This window comes from Betta splendens, chromosome 4 (genome assembly GCF_900634795.4).
Source record: "Betta splendens chromosome 4, fBetSpl5.4, whole genome shotgun sequence".
NCBI lineage: Eukaryota > Metazoa > Chordata > Actinopteri > Anabantiformes > Osphronemidae > Betta > Betta splendens.
Genome location: NC_040884.2, coordinates 15,064,781 through 15,077,992, shown reverse-complemented (window position 1 = coordinate 15,077,992; position 13,212 = coordinate 15,064,781). Strand labels below are relative to the sequence as shown.

At 45.4% G+C, this 13,212-nt stretch overlaps 1 protein-coding gene across 9 annotated transcripts in view; it reads right to left on the bottom strand.

Annotated features, from left to right (window-relative positions):
• Positions 1-13,212, bottom strand: part of ctnnd2a (catenin (cadherin-associated protein), delta 2a) — a 163,143-nt gene that overhangs the window by 19,961 nt on the left and 129,970 nt on the right. For all 9 annotated transcript variants that reach the window (XM_055508339.1, XM_055508337.1, XM_055508342.1 and 6 more), the window contains exons 16-19: positions 9,569-9,686; positions 7,188-7,370; positions 4,532-4,705; positions 2,789-2,939 (exon numbers count right to left, since the gene is read on the bottom strand). In XM_055508339.1, the coding sequence (XP_055364314.1) occupies positions 2,789-2,939; positions 4,532-4,705; positions 7,188-7,370; positions 9,569-9,686 (626 nt within the window). The remainder of the gene's footprint in view (positions 1-2,788; positions 2,940-4,531; positions 4,706-7,187; positions 7,371-9,568; positions 9,687-13,212) is intronic.

The following is a 13,212-nucleotide window of genomic DNA, read 5'->3' as shown; positions in this document are numbered from 1 at the left end:
CCAACTTTTTATTACATCACATTTTTTTCATCACCTGTTCCCAAATTACAATTTAACTAAACCCCTTCCTGCAGAATCCAGCAACTCAATTAGGTTTTGAATTTCGAGCAAGTGCGTGTGCAAAGCAACAACAACATTAAATTAATTCATTAAATGACCTAAATTAATAGAGATTTTCAAACTTTCATTAAACACCAACTGTGGTTAGAAGTCGGTGGCAAGCGGAGGATGTGTTTATAGCAACCTTTCCTCAAATGAGTGCCGCAATTGAATTAACAAAAAAAAAAAAACACAGCGTCGTCTTTTTGGCATTCAAGTGCTGCTCCCAATTCATGTGTATCAAATTACCATCTGTAAGTAAATGGGGAGGAATTGCCCTGACAGACGGTGTAGCACTGAATGAGACTCATTTATTGCTATACAGGCGTACAGTACATTATGCAAATCCAAAACTATGAAGGAGGTGAAATCAGAAGAGAGACAAAAAAATAGGCTGACAGATGAGAAGAATGATTCTGGGTGACATCAATATGCCACCGAATCACATTAGGGAGAGACTGAAATCTAAGCGTATGTATGTGCTGTGGTCTTTAACTGCTTCCAGGTCTGTCGCGGCCTCTCGCTCCCTCTATAACTTCCTGCTCGCATCACCGCCATCCAATCACGGGGTCTCGTGTGACCTAACAATTCGCGACACAGTCTTTGAGCGGAGGAAGCTTTGCTTGTTGCTTCTCAGAAAGAGGGTGATTTCCTCCAGATGAGCCGTGCAAAGACAATATTATAATCAGGCAGAACTTTGATGTTACAAAGGCCGACGAGCTGCTCTGCGAAATGCCACCGTTGTTTTGCCGTGAAGGGAAATGCGCTTGACTCGCAGGTTAGAGCCACGGTGGGAAACAAAGCTGCACGCGGTCTCATCACCTCTCCGCCGTCCACATGTATCATCTCACACCTTGCCAGGAGCGGGAGGTTCCGCCCTCTCTTCCATCCTGCCGAAACCTACAGCGTATCTACACTGAGTCTGTCTGCTAACAAGCTCTTGACAACAGACCCAAGCACGGCCGAAAACAAAGCGTTAATTATGATGTTAGTCAAAACCCCGACTGGCTGTTTTCCCGCCCAGCTTTATTAAATTTGAACCAAACCTGCCAACACACCCCGACTGTGTCAGTCACGGTTGCCATGGGAGAGCAATGATCTCCAACGGCCCCGCTGCTCTTTATCTCCACTCCATCTCCTTGTCCCCCGTCTTATTCCCCATCTTCCAAGTTAATCACCCGCAGTATTTTAACCGCGTTCTCCCGCAACCGAAATAAGTCAAGCGCGCATTCAAATGAAAATGCCAAACAAATTTGAATAGATTTTTCCCGTGAATTTGCAAGTAATTACATTATTCAATCAGTCGCCGTGTTCTGCTCCGCTCCGTACGAAGCCACGCTCGTACCTCCCTCCTCAAAGTGCTCCCTCTTTATCTGTCTCGGCAGTGGAAGCTAATGGCTATAAAAGACCAAAAGTAAAAATGGACCAATTACTGCTAACATTTTAATCAATTAGAGTACATTTTACTGATTTTCTGTGCAAAAACACTGCACTCTTCTCATTTTTAAAGGTCAAATGGGAACATTTGTGCCAGAATGTGGACTGTATCTTCCTTTTTATTCAAATGCAACATTTATTGTGAGTACATAAGAGCGAAGTAACTCGAAATATATTTGCAGCTGAAACCTAGAAATGTCAAATTATTCTATTCAAACCAATACTGTACATAACTAAAGCTGAAAGAGATTTTTTCAGTTAAGCTGTTCTTTATCCTTCTGTTCATCTAGTCAGACCTCTACATTATGGTCGTGGTGAACTTTGCCATCACCTCCTTGCTTGTATTTAAACCCGGAGAGGCTCCCGGCCGAGGCTGAGGCTGGCAAGGTTGCCATGGGAACCGCTGAGCCCCACCAGGAAGCCGTGATAAGAGGCACATACAAAGGGTGATGTCACCAGCGCACATGCAGGTCCCAGACGAGCATGAACGCGTGTTTGATGCAGATAGAGCCACAGAGGAAGAGGATCCATCACCGCGTGGACGCGCGCGCGCTCCCAGTATGAAAGCGTCTTCATGTGTCAGGTTAGCTAATGATCCTTAGTCCCTGGATGTGGTAATGGTACAAGTCGGTAACCCTGAGGCTCATTCATTACTCAGTGTGCTTTTCAAAGCTGAGCGCCAGCCTTTGATGTGATCATCGCTTCTGCCGCACATCTCTCTTATTCTCTCACCTCCGTCTTTCTCTCTCAAATACATCCTAACTACCTGTTTAATCCTCTTTCTCCACTCTTGTATTGTCTTTTATCAACCCAATTCTCTCAAACCAACAAATGCACCTTTGCCTCACTTTGCAAAACAAACCACACTATGTTCGTCACGTAAAGCAACACATCCACTCCAGCGCTCTACGATGACAGTGAGGCGGTTATTAACGCTATGAGCGCATGTAAAACCTCCAATTCCTGAATCTGTAATTAACTCAATTATCTCAATTACAATCAATAGCTTAATGGGTGGGGAAATTACACATCCAAGCTGATGTTCTATCACATGGCTTAAATGTGACCCATCACACTAGAGCCAGAATCTCGCATCATGGGTTAATTTCCTGATAATTGGTGCAGTGGTGCATATGCATGTTGTTTCAGAACACTGACACTTATCAGGTTGAATTTCAGGCAGAAGAACAGGTGCTTCACCTCCTTATATTATCAATCCATCCATTATACCAATGTCTTTGTTGGTACTCACCAATAAGCTCCTTGTTTCTGATGTCCAGCGCCATGTTCCTCAGCGCAGTGGCCACGGCACACACCACCTTGTCATTGTCTATCCTCAGCAGCTCCACCAGGATTGGAAGGCCTTTCTCCTTACGGACGGCTGCCCGGATGTACACCGACCACTGACGGGTAGAAAGAAAGTAAGGTTAAGGAAATGAAAGCAGCCAAACTGATACAAACCAGTGTTACTAATGTTCTGCAAAACAAGACTAAAGATGTTTTTGACAACTGGCAGTTAACTTATGATTTAACTGAAGACTTCGTGTTTTTCTGTCTTTCAGCCAGGTTTTCCTTACGTGAGAGGCTTCACGCTGACGCACAGTGACACTGATATGGTGTCCGAGGGAGAATTCTATCACCGCAGAGGAGAGCTCTGATCTTGGAGACAGAGCCGTCCTCCTTCAATATCTGTCAAGGTTCTTTTAAATGAAGCGCGTGACCCTGGACGGCTCAGGCGGCGCCGCCCTACGGGCTGACCGTGCCTGGCTGCAGCGGCGCTAAACTGGACCCATGACTGGATATCGGTAAGCGGTGTCAGTCAAAAGATTAATTCACCTTTCAGCGACAGGAAAAGGTGACGGAAGGGCTGCGTGGGGTTAAAACACAGTATTATTATTCTTTGAAACTAAGACAGGCAGAATGTGACTTAATAACTTTAGGAATTAATTCACCCTTGATGGTGATGATGATATTTAACCTGTCAGCAGTGACACACACACACACACACACACACACACACACACACACACACACACACACACACACAGAGCGAGGGCCTAAAATAGAAAATACGATTTCCTGGAGACCACCTGCCCCCATCACTTCCTCCTTCTCCCTTCCTGTCCTGTGCAGCCGTCTCATTTTTCACCTCGCTCACACATCAACGTGACACCCCCTCTCGGCTCAGCAACCCACAGTGTGGCCTCGCCCCTCCTGCCTTCCAGTTTACACACGCAGCGAAATTTACATCGTTTGTTGACGCCAGCGTGACGCGCCGCTGTGGTTCAAAGTTCACCCCAAGGTCGCGTTCGCCTGCCTTTCATCCGCACATACGCTTCCCTCAAGGCCAGAGCTGCACTCGACAGCATGACTGCATATCACCATACTCCTCAACACGACTGTGTGACTCATGCATTGAATCACTCAGCCGCTGTTGAACCATGACCCCACATCCCCTGCTGTGTTCACGCCGGTAGTCTACACATTATACTACAGCCGTTGCGTCACTGATGGACAATATTGTGTGGTATGAATTATTGTATTTTAATATTTATATATATTTTTATTGAAAAATGTAACCTTTATGTGCAAACTTTTCATAAAGCAGAAACAGGAGACGCACAAAGAAGAAGCTTTTACCAGGTGAAATATATAGTTTAACAAAAGAGGAAATCATGACTATTATGTTTAATACATTTTTGAAAAACTACATTTTCACTCTGTGTAAAAGCAACTTGAATAGATGTGTCTCCTCTAAGAGAGGCTTCTCATGTACAGGGTCATTCAGGTGTCTGGGCTTCAGGCTTTGAGAGAAAGTCTCATCAGATGGGCAGCTTACGCCCAAACCTAGACACCCGCAGGCACACGCACACATACGAATGTGAATCAGCTGTTTTAGCTGTTCTTTATCTGCAGCCCTAATAACAATCTTATCAGGACTTCTCCCTTCATAATATAGCGCGATAAAATGGTTCGAGTAATGATGGCAAAGTACCTTCCAGCTGCCTGCAGCCAGGTTCTGCAGAGCTCCAGCTGCTCCCTCCAGGGTGTCGGGGTTGGAGCACTCAGACAGGAGCGTGAGGTAGGGCTTGACGATGGTGGGATGCCACAACATCTGAACCCCTTTGGGAGGCTCCGCCGCGTCGGGGAAGGGCCCCACACCGTCCCACTGTGGGGGAGAGGAACACGTGTTTAAGGTGACGTTTATTCAGGAGCATATCGGTATAACACAGAGTCCGCACGTAGTGGACGCCCGCGTTGACCCCACTTGCATCCTGGTCGGCAGCCATGTGGCGGCTCGATCCTCGGGCGAGGGGACTACTCCATCTCTCCACATATTCCCGTCCAAGTTCTTCCATCTGCAGGCTGCACACGCTGGCTCTGAGTCTGTCTGCCTGACGCCTGGCTCAGGGTTTCCCTCAAACTCTTCAACTAGTTCACTTTGTCTGATTCAGCCGGATTCTCAACTGCTGGAGACACGATTCTCATTTTGATCTGTCCTGCATCAATCGTATATTTAGAGAAAAGTTGTGATTAATCGACTATAGCACTGAACACGCGCTACTCTCAATGAAGTCAAAAAGGAGCAGTGCTGCTGTACGGTCCGTTTTCCTGCTCTCCCCATTTGATTTGACTCACATCTGATCCGTGCCTGTGATATTCGTTGAGGGAAATCGCGCGCGCTGTGGACGAGGATGAATTTCAGCACACCTGCAGGCATGTCTGAAGGCGAACTACATCTCCAACCTGTACACCCTGACCTATTAAAAAGTGAATCGCTCCCTGTCGGCCTGTTTTGTGGGAGAGGACGATGATTGAGGCTGATTGAGGGCAACGTACATGAGGGGAAGCGTGTGAACGGAGAGAATGGGGTACAGACGTCTAAGCAATAAACCGAGCAACATTGCCTCCACCTTCCTCCTCCCCTCCACCACAATGGAGTCCCTTGATGTTTGAAGAGTGACATGCCCACACCTCTTCTACCCAAAAGACTATTTTCCTCCCTGCTTTTATTAATATTTCTTCCTTCTCTCCTCTCTCTGCTGCTTGTCATTTATATCTTGCCCCGCTTTCCCCTCCTGTTGATTCTTTCTCTCTACCTCCTCCTTGATTTAACATTCTTTCTCTCTCTCCCCCCCGCTCCCTGTTTTCCTATTCTATTTCCATCCGTCGCTCTCCACTTCTTAGTTTTTCCTCTTCCCAGTCGACCTCCTTGGCTTCGCTCCGCTGCCTTTCCCTCTTCCTCCGCATGTCTCAAGGTAAACTAGGCTACTCGGCGTCTTGAGAGAGGTGCGGTTCGGCGTGCGCATGTCTGCATGTTATCATCTATAGATAGACTCTCTGATCATAAAATCAAAGCCTTCATATAGTTTGAAGTGTGTTGAGGCAGTAAAACAAGAGGCATCATCTCTTTCACAGTGGATCACTTTGTGTTGCCTGGAGATGCCTTACATAAAAAACATGATAGTCATTTTCACAAGCATTAAAATTACTAAGTATTAAGTATGCAAGCTATATCCTATTATTTTGCCTAATTAGATACTGTGAGGACTTATTATTATATTAAATTACAATCTCTTAATGACTTTATAGCTCATATCACTAAACTGTAAAACTCTTCAGATGTTACATTTGTTTGTCTATCAGCATTTACTGGAAAGGTTTGCAGCCAAGCGTCACAACCATAAAGAAGCCAGCACCTCTAAGTGTCCATGTAACTTTGAGGCCATACTGTAGTTGTGTGTGTAGGACAAGGGTGGATTGTGTTAAATATTGGTGCTCAGAATTGAGCAGAAAACTAATTCACAGAATGACAGACAGACTGGTGAAATCTGCCTTGTCCCAAGAGAAGCTGGACAGGAGCGGCGTCTGTGCTTCAGTTGAGCTTATACAAATGAATGTGTGGAAGTAGAGACATCACAATACATTATACAGTATAAAGTTATAAAGCCAAGAAGTTTACAAGGCACCGTCAACACTTTATCAATCGGCACTTCATTTGTAAGCTGCTGCGGGTAAATGGCTCTTTATGGCTTTATGTATAAATGGAAAATGTAAATTTTCCCACTAAAGTTTATTTGTCCCCAAAGAAAAACAACTTCTAAAAGTATACTGCACGTCAAATATATGCATATTGTATTCTATTCATCTTCCTGTAGAGTATGTCAGTTCAGCTTTAGTACTGGCTTTAAGGAGGTTACTGTGTATATAGTCAAGCTAAGGTCCAGGTCAGGCTCCCATGTTACTTCTTCAGCCTTTACACTCTGATCCACCTGATGTCTCCTTCCTGGACTCTCCAATCACTTCCCTTCCTCCCTGCCTCCTGCTCAACGTCAGCTCCGAGCCGACCCCGACATGACGGGTTCTGACAAAGAATTGGACTCCAGTCGTGTTGTGACATGGAACCTCTGGCCTGGCCGAGGTTCAGCTTTTTCCATGTTAATTGCTTACGGCTTCCTCTCCCTCTCTACGACTGCCTCGTGCCTAGTCTCACATCCCCTCCGAAGAAGAAGAAGACGTCTGCTGCCATGTTGACAGCAGCGACAAGTGAGAGTAGTAAAAGACTTGTTCAAATGTTCTGTTTCACCAAAAATGGTTTCTGATGAGCCATTAGCTCATCCCATAATGCTCTCTAACATCGTCTTACGCACCTGGTCGGCTCCCTTCTTTTTCTTTTTCTTCTTGCCCCAGCAGCCGGAGCTCTCCCCATCGCGGCCGTTGGCGTCGCAGAGCAGGCCGTCCAGCTCCTCCAGCCCTCCCTGCTGCCCGTGGGACGTCTCGGCAGCCAGGCGGTACGACAGGTTCCTCAGGATGCAAACACAGTTCTCTACAGTCTGGAGATAAAAGGGGAGCGATGATTAAGGGAGGCAGAGAGCTGCGGGGAGAGGGACGATGGGATTAAACGTATGCGCAAATATACAGTAAATGAGGAAAAGCTGAGGTTTGGAGATTTGTCTTTTGATGCCGTTTAATGAAACATCTCACTTCAAAAACAGAGCAAAAACTCAAAGTCAAAGCAAACTAATAAAAATAAAAAAAACGCCCACTCTCAGGCTTTTACACCACCGGCCTCCCACCCCCACCCACGAGCCAGACAGGAGGAGACACTGGAGGAGAAGGTGAGAGACGGACAAGAGGCCGAACAGGAAACAGACAAAGAAAAGCAGAAAGATAATCTTTATTTCAGCGCACCGCTGTTTTGTTATCTTTGACTTTGAAATGAAATGAGATTAGAAAATACTTAAATAAATGGGGAAGATGACAAGTTTAATATATTGCATTACACCCCATTAAACAGCAGGCTTAGAGGCGAAGCCACTAGCCAGGAAAAGTGTGTGCGTATTTGAATAAGTACTTATTTTCACTGTGTACGTACTTCAGTCCGTGTGTGTGTGTATCATTGCAAAGGGGAGTCATCAGAGTGGAAATTAACAAAGACGAATCATCAATCTTCTCTCTCCCTCTCTCTGACCGTCGGTTTACACAAAAACAGCGCAGGAGTGTAATTGAACAGCCTCCAGAGATGCAACAAACAAAACAAAGTCTCACTTCAGCGAGCCGCAGTCATGTCTGCAATTCTATTCACACGCTATTATAGGATCATGTAGGAGAAATTATGTTTTATTTACAACTCACTGTGACATTTTATATTTCCATCTGTTATTGCCCGTTCATTCACTCGAACCCGTTCTTTCCAGCCGCGACGTCCGAGGGAATCAAAATTGATTTTGGTTTTAACACAGATTACGCGGTGATGCTGGTGTGCGCGGGAACGTCAGGGTTTCCCAGAACAGAGCTACGGGAAGGGATTCACGCTCCTTCTGACAAAACCAAGTAAATCCACTCTGCAAACTGTGTGAGCACAAAACAATGGAGCCGCAGGCCGTGTTGCCTGTCTGACCTTGGGCTTCACTCACACCCGTCCCGCTCGCACCTCCCTGCACAAGCAACCACAATTAAAGCAAACTATTAAACAGCGCCATCACAAAAGCCACAAAGCAGCATTACATTAGTTGTGCATGTAAAGTGATCTGCTTAGTCTATTAAGCCCCGCGCCATCATTTTTAACGGCTGAGTGAATTGCCTCTTAGCCGTGTGATATCACATACTGTAAATGTCTCCAAAAGCTCACACTGATGCAGTTCCTTACAGATAAATGGCAGTGATCTGTAGATTGTTTTTATTGGGACAATTGGGTAGAAAACAGAATTGTCATGGTACATTGGGTGGACATTCCTCTCGGACCAGCAGCAGGAATTTTAGCGAGATAATACATTTATTTTGTTAATAAAGTCAAACACGTGTTCACATCATTACCTAATCCACCTCTTAGCTGTATTAATGATGGACGACGTGAGCTGCAATGTGAACAGGAGGCAAAGTAGGTGAGCAAAAAAAAAAAAAAAGAAGCAAACGGCTAATGTGCATCACTTCGGTGATCGCTTGCCAATCAGTCTTTGTTACCGTGGCGACAGCAGCACTCCTCCGGTGAGTGCAGTCAGACATCGCAGAAGGGCAGGCGGTTAAACAGTGATTAAAGATGGCCATTTACAAAGGCTGGAAGACAGCGAGACCTTGAGAAGTCACCCGTCCACAGAAGTGTTTATGTTGTATCGACTGGCCCACAAATACTGTGTCATGAGCAGATATATAGTGTGTTTACACCAACATGAGTGTGTCCCCATGCAGGAAAATGCAATAAGCATAAAGCCACTCAACGTTAACTACTGGCTGAGCTGCTGCAACTATTACACAGTTTAACTTCAGCAGTTCCAGTACATGAGCTTAAGCCTTAGGTTGGATCGATTTACATTTACAGAATCTCACTTCAATAATTTAAAAACATTGAGCTTAATAAAACTTAAATACCTCTTTGCATAGTTAATATTTAGCCTAAACATAAATGACTTGAGTTTTGTTTGGGGTTCATAGTCTTTGATGCAAACACACACACACACACACACACACACACACACACACACACACACACACACACACACACACACACACACACACACACACACACACAGACCTTGCTGTCGATCTCGCTGCTTCCCAGAGAGGTTTGGATGACATAGAGCAGAGCATCCGTCAGGCCGTCGCACTCCCTCATCCTCCGTCTCGCCTCCTCACCTGCAGAGCTTACATTCCTGCAACGCACGCAAGCAAACAAGCGCGTGTGTTAGTAGGACCATGGGCGTGTGTGTGTGTGTGTCTGCCAAGCAGGGACGGGAAACAAATGGAGAATGAAGTAGAGCTAGTGAGGAGAGAAGATAAGATGGGAAGACAGATGAAAGAAAACACAAAGCTGGTAAGGAGAAGGTGTGGGGCGGCGGCGGAGGGAACAAGCGAGAGACAACCTGGCAGCTCTCCCTCCACTGAACAATTGCAAAGGGAACATTAAAATTCTGGATACATCTCAATCCATGCCCTGAAGACTCACTTCAATTTAAAGCACTTGACTTCAGTCCAAAAAAAAAGACAAAAAACACTTTAGTCAAACAGTTAGTGCCCGAACTTCTTAAGCAACACACCACCACTGATAATTTAACAATATCGTTCCATTTATAAACAGCAGCGCTGCCAATGCGGTTTTTAATTAAACTGGAGATCCAGGTGGGTGGCGCATAGAGCTGTCTGTGACACTAGATAAAATCAATATTAAAGCCAGCTAGACAGAATAGGCACTTCCCAACAGCCTTCCTAGTTTAGCCCACTCTGCCAGCTTCACTCTGACTTACACATGAATTAAACGTAAAAATGGACAAAATGGGCTGAATAATACAAACCCAGGCGCCAGATGCTTGGAGCTTAGTCATAATTTTTTATTTGACATACATTAGACAGCTTATTTTGCATTTCCCTCTCTCCACATGCTGAGATGTTTGCTTTACACACAGGAGGTTCACCCCCTCTCAACCTGCTGCTCAGAAATAGCAGAGGTAACATTCAGTCAAACAGAAAAGGCAGAAACGCTGCTAAGTGCGTACGCGGTGCGTAGACGGCCTGTGGGGAAATCAGCGCTCGCAAGCTAACGGGTGCAGTCGCCGCGCGGATAATAATATCAAAAAGCAAACGCATGCGAGGCGCCTCGGGCCTCGGAGCGCGTTTCCCCATCAACACAACCAGCGCTTGGCAGTTCATCTGAACAGTAATAATGATGTCGGGACATTTGGAAGTGATCTCCTCTAAAACATATTACACTTTACTGTCACTATCATGCTAATGGCAGCTACAGAGTGGGACTGTGCTGGGGATTTAGGGCTTCATGTGACCATCGCAGCGTTACACTGTATTTGTTACATCTCTGTATTGATGTGCATTTACTCATTATTGTCATTCTACAACGAGCTATTATTATGTTGTCCCAGCGAGGAGCAAAAGAGATAAAGCAAGAAATCATAACAATGTACAAAGCTGTTATTGAATTTTAATATGTGAAGTGTCACAAATGCTGATAGAGGGTAGAGGTGCGATGCTATGAATGAGTACGTTCATCCATCACGCTGCTAAAATAAAGAGATCACAGCTGTTTCTTCAGTCTGCGAGATTAGGTCAATCACTTATTGTACTGATGAGAAAGAGGAACAAAAAGAGAGAGTGAGGGGAAGACACAGGAACTCAATTAAAACTTTACGTTCATGGCTCCCTGCTTCCAAGAGAAGGTCAAGTCATTTTTATCCGCTTTGAATGCTAATAGGCAAACAAGCGCATGATGGAAAACCTGTGGGCTGGTGAGAAACGGAGACGGTGGATTATTTATTGCTCTGCTGCTTAGCCTTGAATGTGCTGACTGCTACTGCAGCTTCCATCAACATTTTATCTGACGTCTTATCGTGGGCGGAGGCAGGGGAACATGGCTGCAATAGTAAGAGTGCAAAATGGGAATATCTGACTGCACAGATGTACAAAGTGAGGGCGGAACTCTTCTTGACTCGAGTGTTTGGCAAAAAAGTGCAAATCTAATAACCTTGACGAAGATTCGATTTAATAAACTGAGAGGTGTGTTTCCCTAAGAAAGAAATCACGAGGGATGGGTAGATAATCCAAAGTATTAGAGTGGATATGAAGTCTAATTTGTGGTCAGAAAAAACCTAAGCTTGTGTCACACTGTGACTTTGCAGATTCTGCTTCAGATGTTGCAGACGTGTATTCCATAACCCGGCCCCCCAGTGACGGGCGGACGGGCGGTTCCGTTTGGTTGTGTGACGACCAACGGGAAGGTTCGTGCGTCTGCGACTGTGGCTGCGCGTGCCGTCTGTGCATCTGTGCCTGTTAGTCCAGCGCTTCTGTAATGAAGCATGAAATACCGTGGCTTCCTGCAACGTGCCTTTCAGAGAGGCCCCGGTTTCTCCGGCCTGCTAGCTCCTGCATTCTGGACGCAATGTGTCCCCGGGTCGTTTCTAAAGCTGCCGTGTGGCGGCTTCGTCGCCGCAACATAACGTGTGCGTCAGTTAGAAAGGGAAAAATATCAGATGGCGTATTTCGTAAGATGAAGGATGAGTGTGCAAGGTGACATTTCAAGCTGGGTGTGTGTGTGACAACCACTTGCTGGTTTTCAATTACCTGCATGTCTTTAATTTTAAAAGCAGGTTCTCTACTGTTTGCTTGTCTATTTCGAGCGCATGCTGTCACTTATCTGATGTCACTCCTCATTAATTCAGTCTAACTCATTACCCTGCACTGTTAAATAATTATTAAAATGACACAGAACTTGATTAAGCATCCTTCACTCTGAGTGGGATTCAGTTGTTACTTTAGCTCCAGTGAAGTAACAGGAAAGTGCCACTGAAGCAAACGCTGAAGTGTGAATGTTGTGAAAATATATTGCATACTAGTCAAGTAATGGTAATGTTCGCCATTAAATGGTGATATTCGGTAATTCCCTCGTCCTGGAGTGCAATAAACAGCAGTTGGCTTATTCTCATGGGAAATTTTGCGAGGAACTACAGAGAAAAGCGTGGCACTCGTGTAGCATGAGCCCACGTCCACGGAAGATATTAAAAACAAATTAAAATATTTATTGGAGCGCTGCCGGGCCAGCATCATGAAAGGGACAGAGAGACACAAATATGTCTTTTTTAAAACATGTGAAAACCCCACAGAAATAAACAGGATGCCAAAAAGTGAATTTAGGTTCTCATAGTCTCATGTGTCATTTTTAACTTAGTGACTGAGAGACACTAAGTTACACGCTCTTCATCTGCCACAGTGCGACTCCGGAAGTCAGCGTTCTCATCTGAAGCTCCTTGAGAATCGATGCGACGTACAGTATATAAATGAGATTTGAACACGAGAGAGTCTAAGGCATATGGCTCTCTAATGTTGCTGAAGAAACAAATGACCACTGGTGGTCGAAGCCTCCAAACAGCTGGTGTGTGGTGGCTCTACACAAGTGTCTGATGATGGGTGAGAGAAAGAGAATGAGAGAGAGAGAGGGAGAGAGAGAGAGAGAGGGCACCATCGGCAGAGGGTCATCACCAGATGGCACACGCATGCTGAGAGGCGAATGCTTATCAATGAAATATGTTTGGAAACAGACTCCGCCGCACGTCTTCCTACTCTTCATTCATCCGATAACGGTGTGCATTTTAAAGGGAGCTCATTCAGAACGAGAGCGTGCCATTCTGATGAATACAGAAACACGAGGAGTGTGGAGGCAGTAGGTAGCTTTTA